Source organism: Argentina anserina, chromosome 5, assembly GCF_933775445.1.
Source record: "Argentina anserina chromosome 5, drPotAnse1.1, whole genome shotgun sequence".
Taxonomy (NCBI): Eukaryota; Viridiplantae; Streptophyta; class Magnoliopsida; order Rosales; family Rosaceae; genus Argentina; species Argentina anserina.
The window spans coordinates 4,306,413-4,315,002 of record NC_065876.1 but is presented as its reverse complement, the minus strand read 5'-3'; the positions used below and the strand labels follow the sequence as shown (position 1 = coordinate 4,315,002).

Genomic DNA, 8,590 nt, shown 5'->3' with positions numbered 1-8,590 from the left:
TTGAGTTCTCTCTCTCTCTCTCTCTCTCTCTCTCTCTCTCTCTCTCTCTCTCTCTGTGACTCAGACTCAAAAACCCAGCTCTGTTTTTTTGTTTTTGTTTAAGAATTGAGTGTTGAAAATGCTGCCGAGGCTTAACGGGGCTGTGTGGATGGAGGACAGGGAGGACAGAGACGCCGGAGACTGGGCTAGGACCGCCGGGAACGGGAAGGACGAGATGGGTTCTCTGTCGAACTTCAAGTCCATGCTAGAGGCTGAAGATGAGTGGTACAACATGAACAACAACAACAATGGCATTCAAGGCCATTCTGACGTCAGAGACTTGACGTTCTCCCCAAGCTTTGCTGACCCAGAAAGCTTGCTGCTGAACCAAGTCGACTCCTCCTCTTCTTGTTCTCCATCTTCCTCTGTTTTCAACAACCTCGACCCTTCTCAGGTTCATTACTACTTGCCTCAACAACCATCACTATCTTCTCTGCTCAATGTTGTCCCCAGCAACAACCCATTAGACCATGGCTTTGATTTGGGCTGTGAGATTGGGTTTCTTGACCACCAAGGCTCCGGTGGTGGTTCTGGTTCGAGTTTGATGAACAGGGGAGGTGGGGTATTAACTAGCTTTAATGATTTGAGCTCCAACTCCCACATGCAGCCTCAGAACCTTTGCTCCAATTTGCAATTCTCAACTACCCGTTTGCCTCATTTGCTTGAGAATAGTAACAATTTTTCAGGTTTTCGGGGTGTTGATGATGCTTCAGGGAATGGTTTGTTTAGCAATAGGTCTAAGATGTTGAGACCTCTGCAGCCCTTGTCTTCTGTGGGAGCACAGCCTACTCTTTTTCAGAAAAGGGCAGCTAAGAATTTGGGTGGTTTGGGGTCTGAAAGGGGATTGATTTTGAGTAGCTATGAAGGGGTCAAGGGGAAGAGGGAAATGGGTGAGGAGAATGAGAGGAAGAGGAAGTTTAGTGGTGGAGATGATGGTGAAGATTTGAGTTTCGATGGCTCGGGTTTGAACTATGATTCTGATGAGTTTACTGAGATTGCTAAAGTGGATGAGAATGGTAAGAATGGTGGGAATAGCTCCAATGCTAATAGTACTGTCACTGGTGGAGAGCACAAGGGGAAGAAGAAGGGGCTCCCTGCCAAGAACCTGATGGCTGAGAGGCGCCGCCGCAAGAAGCTCAATGATCGGCTGTATATGCTGAGATCCGTTGTTCCAAAGATCAGCAAAGTAAGAATTCGTTTCACATTACATTGTTTTTATCGTGATCTCGATTGTGCACTGGTTTTATGTCTCATGTGATACATAAGCAATATGTTTTTTGCCTTTTCATTTGACAAAGCACCTGTTCTACAAGGTTTAATTTTCAACATCCTTCAATTCAATTTTAAACACAGCATTAATTTCTCTTGAGGTAGCTTAGGATGTATGATGAAGAAAGCTTCTCAAGTACTTTTTCAGACACATCTTTAGATAGCTTCTTTAAAAGGAGGCTTTATAAGTTTTGTGTTGTTCTGTTTCATGAATATTGTGTGATCAAGTAACAAGCTTTTTTTTTTGGTTTTTGGTGCTATCAGATGGATAGAGCTTCTATCCTTGGGGATGCAATTGAGTACTTGAAGGAACTTCTGCAGAGGATCAACAACCTCCATAACGAGTTGGAGTCGCTCCCTCCAGGGTCTGCATTGACACCTACCGCAAGTACTTTCCACCCCTTGACACCCACTCCGCCTACTCTTCCAAGCCGTATCAAGGAAGAACTTTGCCCCAGCTTACCTAGTCCGAATGGCCAACCTGCAAGGGTAACGTTCTTGAAGGTTCTTTTTTAAGATAAATGTTCTAGTTAAGTTATATGTGCTATATGACTGTTATTCGATTACTTCAGATGATTTTACTCGATATCAGAGATGACGAGTCACTGTGTTTATTTAGATTAATAACTATCCTCAAACTTTAGGGCCACTATCTAAACAAAATTGCATGCACTGTTCTGATGTAGATAATTATGTAGGTTGAAGTAAGGCTACGAGAAGGAAGGGCTGTGAACATCCACATGTTCTGCGGCAGAAGACCTGGTCTGTTGCTCTCCACTATGAGGGCTGTAGATAATCTTGGTTTAGATATCCAGCAAGCTGTCATTAGCTGCTTCAATGGGTTTGCCATGGATATATTCCGGGCTGAGGTAATACTAATACTTTTGGTCATCACTTCTGGAGTAAAATGTTGCGAATAAATACTCTCTCACCACAGTTAAGCATGTATTTATGTTGGGTTTTCTTTACCGTTTATTCAAACCATAGTTCAGAAATTCAATCCAGGTGGTCAATGGATTAGCATGACAGTTTAAGCAGTTTGACATGTAGTATTCAGAGTAAAACATTTCCCTTAACAAGAAATGTGCATAGACCACTAGATTGAATAGGAGTTACGCTTGTCAAGTGGTTTAAACTGATGATTTGCAAAGCAACATTTTCAACTGTCTCGGTGATAAAACATCTTCCTTATTCAGAAATGTTATATGCTGTTACAGGATAAGAGTGAAACGACTAACTTCTCTTTGTTTTCAGCAATGCAAGGAAGGCCAAGACGTCCACCCCGAGCATATAAAAGCAGTACTTTTGGATTCAGCTGGGTTCATGGCATGATATAGGTTGCATCAGAACAACAAACTGAAGTCTCTGTACCAAGATAGGAGAGGAGTCATGCAATTTGTTCAACATTTTCCGCTACCCAAAAGCTCAACTGTGCCCTCTATGAACTTCTAATTTAGCAGCTATTGAAACTTTGTAGATTTTGTCTGTATCATGGAAATTCGGGTTGGTGGTGTCACTGCCACCTGAATTGACTCAAAGTTGTAATTCTGAGATTTTTCTTCTGTTCTTAATAAAAAGTGTTCCTTCAGAACCATTTGTGTTATGAATGTTATCTAGTCCTTTGGTGCCTGAGAGGCCCACTTTTGCTCCAAGTTCTGGGCTGGTCTCTCTGGACCGGAGCTAAACTCCGATGACGTGGTGCAGGTTGAGATTCTGAGGATAAGATTACAGAATGAGAGCTCCAATGGTCCCAATCCAGATCACAATCATGAAAGATGAGGTGTTTTTTATTTTGTGTTTGCAAATGCTTTTGCCTACCATGTTGAATGTGCCAAGGGAATCCGACCGACTTCTTTTACAGAAAGACCAACCTGTTAGTACTGTCGGTGAGAACGATGGTTCGTCTAATTTCATGTCTAAAACTAGTGAGTGAACTAGTTAATCAACAACACTGTTAGCCAAACCCACAGGAGTTGATACACAGGAAAGACCAACACGCAAACCTTCCAACAGGATTGCAATGGCAGAAATAGTGTATGAAAAAATATTAACTATACTGAAAGCTTGAGACAATGGTTCATTAACCAGAAAAATATAACATTAGACAATCTGTGCGCGTACTTACATTACAAGACAGCAAAATATAGACGGAAACTGCTGTACAAGGTGGGGAATTGTTTGTGAAAAGCAAGGCACACATTACCTTACTTGAAACTAGGGTATAACTAATATTTATCTATACCTATATAACCAGACACTTCAATGACTAAATTCCCAGAAACATGCCCAAAACTGGATAATCGCCTGCCATCTACCCAGGACGTATCGGGTGAGCTTTTAAGTCCAATCGAGAAACGAGCTGACATCGATCTCAATTAGTTCATATATCCGAACTGTTTAATAGCACTCTGACCAAAAGAACTGTGAATAGGATCCCCCCCCCCCCCAAACAAAATGTACAGAACACCAGTAAGAAACCATGATACCTTAAGCATCTCTAGTCGATAATTGATAATATACCTAGTCATACCTAAAACCAGTCCTAACACTAATCAGAAATTAATGCTCAAGCAAGGTCACTGAGACTTCCCCCCTCTTGCATCCACACCCTCAGCAGGCAATGCTGGATTCTCCTCCCCAAGTGAATTTAAGGTCCCAGGGTTCATTCTTTGAACCTCCTCTCTCGTGTAGATGAAAATCTTCCGAACTATGCCACAAAATTCCCTGGTCACAATGGAAAACAACATTTAATAGACTAATAAGCAAAAAATTAATCATTTCAGATCCATGCAAGATAGCTACTTACTGCCACGGATCATCTCCAACAAGCATCATATCACCCTCATCATCAGTATAGACAATCAGCCAATTCTTTTTCGGGGCCATTAGTTCACCATCAAATTCAAACAATTGGTCCAATTCAGCAATCAGTTCATCGTAGTTGTTGAACTTCGTAAGATCAACAGACCTACCAAGTGCAATACCCTGCTTGTGAACCTGTACAAGTAGCAACACATTTTGGTTCAGTATATTTCAGAGTTTAGACCTTATACGATACTATTAGTCTAACGATAAATATATATACCTTGGTGCAACTCCTAGTCGAAGAGCCTTGTGCTTTACCCTGACCATCTTTGGTAAGATGCTGAGAAATTTGTTTATCCAACTCACTGACAGCTAGTACATTATCCACCGACTTCAATCCCCTCGACACTTCCAACTTCTGGTCAGAATCCAAGATAAGTGCTTGGTTATGACGAGCTGACTCATTCAATGCAGTTGTATATGATGAAGGTTCCGGTGTTATGAGGGGAATGCCAAAGAGCTTGCATCTTCCATCTTTAGGTTTAACAGTCTCATGTTTCAGTAGTGAGATATGCTTTGGCATGACCTCCCGTGCATTCGCTTGATCAAAATGAGATGTGGGTGGTGGAGGCATCAACCACTTTCCTTGTGGTTGCTCGATTCTATGACCATGGTGAACAGAATAATCATTCAATCCACCATATTTAACATTCTGTTGTGCTTGGTAAGATGCATTGCCAATAGGACCCTTCTGATTAGAGTCCAAGCTAAGTGACAGCGATGAGGGCAACATTGACCAGGAGCTCAAGTTAAACTTGCCTTCCTGAACCAGTGAATGCTTTCTCATTGAGTTGGCAGATGCTTGATCAACAAAGGGTTGACGGATACCATGTGAGGAGTCAACATTAGTTCCAAAGCCTGATAGCAAATCTGTGTAGGTTGGTTCATGCCTCCCCGAGGGCACCCAGTTATCTGCACCGAGACCATATCTTCTTGAACCAGAAACTACATCAATCCTCTCATCATCTACTGAAGCTGGCCATGCAGTAGACTTTTCAGCTGTATCAGACTCGCTCTCCACAAAATTGCCTCGCAAGGTCGAGAATTCTTGACCTTGCAAGACCATTGAATACCCACCTTGTAGTACAGGGTCTGCCATTACTTTAGATCCTACTGAATTAACAATGAAAAAAAATGAGTTCCTCTGGGCAGGGAAAAAATTAAATGTTCTGGACATAACATCCCAAATGTCTAAAACAGATCACAATCACAGAACACTGTACCTTCCCTAGTGAGGACAGAAGAGTCTGGAGAAGAGGGAACCATGTTTGAACGCGGCCTCTTCGGCCGTGGCATGGGAAGAGGATTGAGTGCAGGAGGAGCTAGAGCAGGCTCTATTTTCCAAGATGAAACTCTCTCCGGACGGGGTATGGTTGAATTTTCATCCCATCTCACCTTCAATTAGCATAAAATTGTCAGATCTAAGTATGTGAAGTACAATATAACAAGCGCCTTCGGGAATTAATAATACCTTGAGAGACCTCCACTTAGACTCTCGCCACCTTTGCGGATCAGCGTCTTCAATTCCAATTATGGTGCCAGTAAACCTACAACATTATTGAATATATTATACATTTTCATTTTCTTCAAGTTAGAAAGAATGAGGAAGAAGCCTAAATTAAAAGGCAGCATCCACTAAATATACCTCTGTTCTGGAGCTTCTTCACCTTCAAATCTCATCTTAAACCTCATCCCTATAGAATAGTTGTTCTTGATAGACTCCATGTACTGATCAAATGGTACAATGAACTCAGCAGGGCTTGTCCTGTACACAAATATACCATAAAGAAATTGAAGTCTTAACAAATTTAAGGCAATGTTTTTTTTTGAAGTATTGATTACGTATTTAAATCACAAGAAACTAGTATGTTAGCATCTCTAACATAGTTCGATCCAAATAAACCGCACCTTGGCTTGTAGTAGACAGTGAACATAGTTCCTGTCATGATGGCATGCCATGCAGTTGCAAGTACACCAAGGTGCATACTGTGACTAGATATTACCGAAGATGGTGCATTGCCCTGCTGTCGCATTGCACGTCTAACACCGACACGTAGCTCCCCATTTTCACCCCTAGAGCAAGACAACAGTCCAATATCAAATAAACAAATTGACGATAATAAAGAAATAAAAACAAGATCCCAACTGTAAGAAATACACTGACCTTAGAAATATAAATGCATCGCCTGCAACAAGCCTCTTGGAGCTAACAAAAACACTCCAACCACTTTGAAGTAGATGCCTCCTTGGTTGACCTGCAATTCCCGTCACGAAGTTAATTAGCGGGCTAAAAAAGATAAAACACCTACTTGTAGCCAACAAAGAAAATCAGATTTAACTACAAGAGAAAAATCTGCAACCCAGACATGTCAGTTATTTCATTACAGTTATTCCATCTTATATCAATTACCTCGGAAGATATGGCGGAAGCGCCACTCATTTCCATGTAAATCTTTGGCAACCAATTCCTGGGTTGGAGGCTGACGAGACATATCCTGCAGAAACAGCCACATTAGAATATAATGTTACTCGTTTGATGAAGATACACTGAATTACAGGCTACAAAAACCAACCAGTTGTGGAAGGCATTCATCGGCATGCCGCCTTAGAACAGAAAACCCTCCATGAGTGCTTGTGTCCGAGGCTGTCAAGGTTTTACAGAATGAATGTACTTGAAATCTCGGTGGCGGAGGCGGGGGAGGCTCTTTCTCCACTGCATTCTCATCTTGCTGGATTTTTTTTTTCAAAAAAAAGAGTCAGAATCAGACCACTCATCTCGCCAATATACAATCAAATCTCACTACTAAGAGTATCCTCACCAAACGAAACTTACATTTGGCTCCGGAAGTAAAGTCACTTGCGCAAACACCTCATCCGAGTCTGGTTCAGCCTATATTCATTATAACTAATTAGTTTAACAACTAATTTAAGCTGATTAGCCAGTAATTATGAACATAAAAGGTGCACAAACAGCCAACCTTCAAGTGAACATTGATCACCCGGCAAAGTATCTTTGGTGGAAGATTATACACTGGCATCTGCTGCTCAGCCCTCTGATTAGTCGACGCCTCCACCTGAAGACCCAAAACAACAATTACCAACAACCCAAACTATCTGATATTCACACCAATCTGCAATTAAAATCCAACAATATGTACAGACCGGAGCGAAGAAAGACGATATTAACCATAATATCTGGTCAAAGGATAAGCTCGAAACCCAAAAATTAAAAAAAAAAAAAAAAAGCAAAGGAGTATAAAGAGGGGGTTGAGAGAGCAAAAGCCCGACCTGCTCGATGTGTCCCTGCGGGAAATAAAAGACACGCTCCCCTTCACGCGGCACAGTCACAAGCGGCCCGGCGCAGGCGTGCCATAGCTCCGTGTAGAGTGCGGTTTCGGCATCTACACATCAAATCAAAACCCAAAGCAAAAGAAATCAGAACCAACAAAAAAAACCCCATCACATGGAACCCCTGACTTTTTAATATTATCTCTTTTCCGCCAGAATAATTCACATGGATTACTACTGCCGCAGCTACCTCTCACAACCGCATAACTGTCGCTTAAATAACAAACCGGAATTACCTCTGCCAGCCGCCGGCACAGTCGAATGACTTTTCTGCCCCTCCGCCATATTCCTCCCTTCATTGTTGTCGCTGAAACCGGAAGAGAAGCTCTCTCCTCCTCCTCCACCTCTCAGGTTCCTCCCGCCGTTGTCTTTCATCGAAACCTCCGATGACGTCATCTTTCTTCTTTCTTCTTCTTGAGACCTTTTACCCTCGGCTCAGCACAGATCTCTCATCTGCGAATCTACGCTCTGCAATTTCTGAACTCACACACACACCGTGAGATCTATTTTCAATCGCTGTAATAACGCGGTGGCTTCTATCTCTCTCAATCGCTCAAAGCTCGCCGGCTCTGTCACTCAACTACAATTCTGACCTATCTCTCCTCCTAGCTTCACAATCACCCCAAATTCCAGAATCCAAACCCAAACCTCGCTCAAATCTGGACCAATCCACACGATTCGACTATCAATGTCCGCCTCGCTGTCTCCTCCGCCTCCCTATGTTACTCACGGCGTCTGTTTTCCTCTTCCGCCACTCTCTTCGCGCCAAATAAGCCTCCGAGCGCTCTCAGTTTTTTTTTTTTCCTTATTTTATCTCTCTCTATCTCCGTCTCTGCGTTTGAGTGTCTACGAGTGTCTGAAAACTGGGGCTTAACCCTTCCAGTGGTCAGAACAGCGTGCAATGATTTCAACCGCAGTCAATTTCTAACCCCAGCCACTCGGAATCACCGGTGACCGAGTCCTTAGTTACCGGCTACAGCCCGCTGGCTCAACTAAGTCCCATACAGCGACACTTGCTTAGGTGTTCATAAGTTCATTAATAATAAGGCGGCTTTCTGGACCTTCCGTT

At 42.5% G+C, this 8,590-nt stretch overlaps 2 protein-coding genes across 2 annotated transcripts; one reads left to right on the top strand and one right to left on the bottom strand.

Annotated features, from left to right (window-relative positions):
• Positions 1-2,802, top strand: LOC126796208 (transcription factor ICE1). Its single transcript, XM_050522971.1, has 4 exons — positions 1-1,225; positions 1,573-1,797; positions 2,007-2,177; positions 2,563-2,802. The coding sequence occupies exons 1-4, from the start codon at positions 119-121 to the stop codon at positions 2,638-2,640; spliced, it is 1,581 nt and encodes a 526-aa protein (XP_050378928.1). The 5' UTR covers positions 1-118; the 3' UTR covers positions 2,641-2,802.
• Positions 2,803-3,362: 560 nt separating this feature from the next.
• On the bottom strand, positions 3,363-8,378 carry LOC126796207 (auxin response factor 2). The gene is made up of 14 exons (XM_050522968.1): positions 7,758-8,378; positions 7,462-7,574; positions 7,152-7,247; positions 7,007-7,063; positions 6,747-6,902; positions 6,584-6,668; positions 6,338-6,428; positions 6,082-6,246; positions 5,819-5,938; positions 5,645-5,720; positions 5,397-5,568; positions 4,394-5,286; positions 4,115-4,305; positions 3,363-4,032 (listed from the first exon to the last, which is right to left on the bottom strand). The coding sequence occupies exons 1-14, from the start codon at positions 7,915-7,917 to the stop codon at positions 3,885-3,887; spliced, it is 2,523 nt and encodes an 840-aa protein (XP_050378925.1). The 5' UTR covers positions 7,918-8,378; the 3' UTR covers positions 3,363-3,884.
• Between the last annotated feature and the right edge of the window lie 212 nt (positions 8,379-8,590).

Bases quoted from the DNA above. Each gene is read 5' to 3' on its own strand.
- LOC126796208 (XM_050522971.1), top strand. From the start codon at position 119: ATGCTGCCGAGGCTTAACGGGGCTGTGTGGATGGAGGACAGGGAGGAC. The intron at 1,226-1,572 runs GTAAGAATTCGT...TGGTGCTATCAG, and splicing joins TTGTTCCAAAGATCAGCAAA to ATGGATAGAGCTTCTATCCT. The intron at 1,798-2,006 runs GTAACGTTCTTG...ATAATTATGTAG, and splicing joins CGAATGGCCAACCTGCAAGG to GTTGAAGTAAGGCTACGAGA.
- LOC126796207 (XM_050522968.1), bottom strand. From the start codon at position 7,917: ATGACGTCATCGGAGGTTTCGATGAAAGACAACGGCGGGAGGAACCTG. The intron at 6,903-7,006 runs GTAAGTTTCGTT...AAAAAAATCCAG, and splicing joins CTTTACTTCCGGAGCCAAAT to CAAGATGAGAATGCAGTGGA. The intron at 5,939-6,081 runs GTGCGGTTTATT...ATTTGTGTACAG, and splicing joins ACTGTCTACTACAAGCCAAG to GACAAGCCCTGCTGAGTTCA.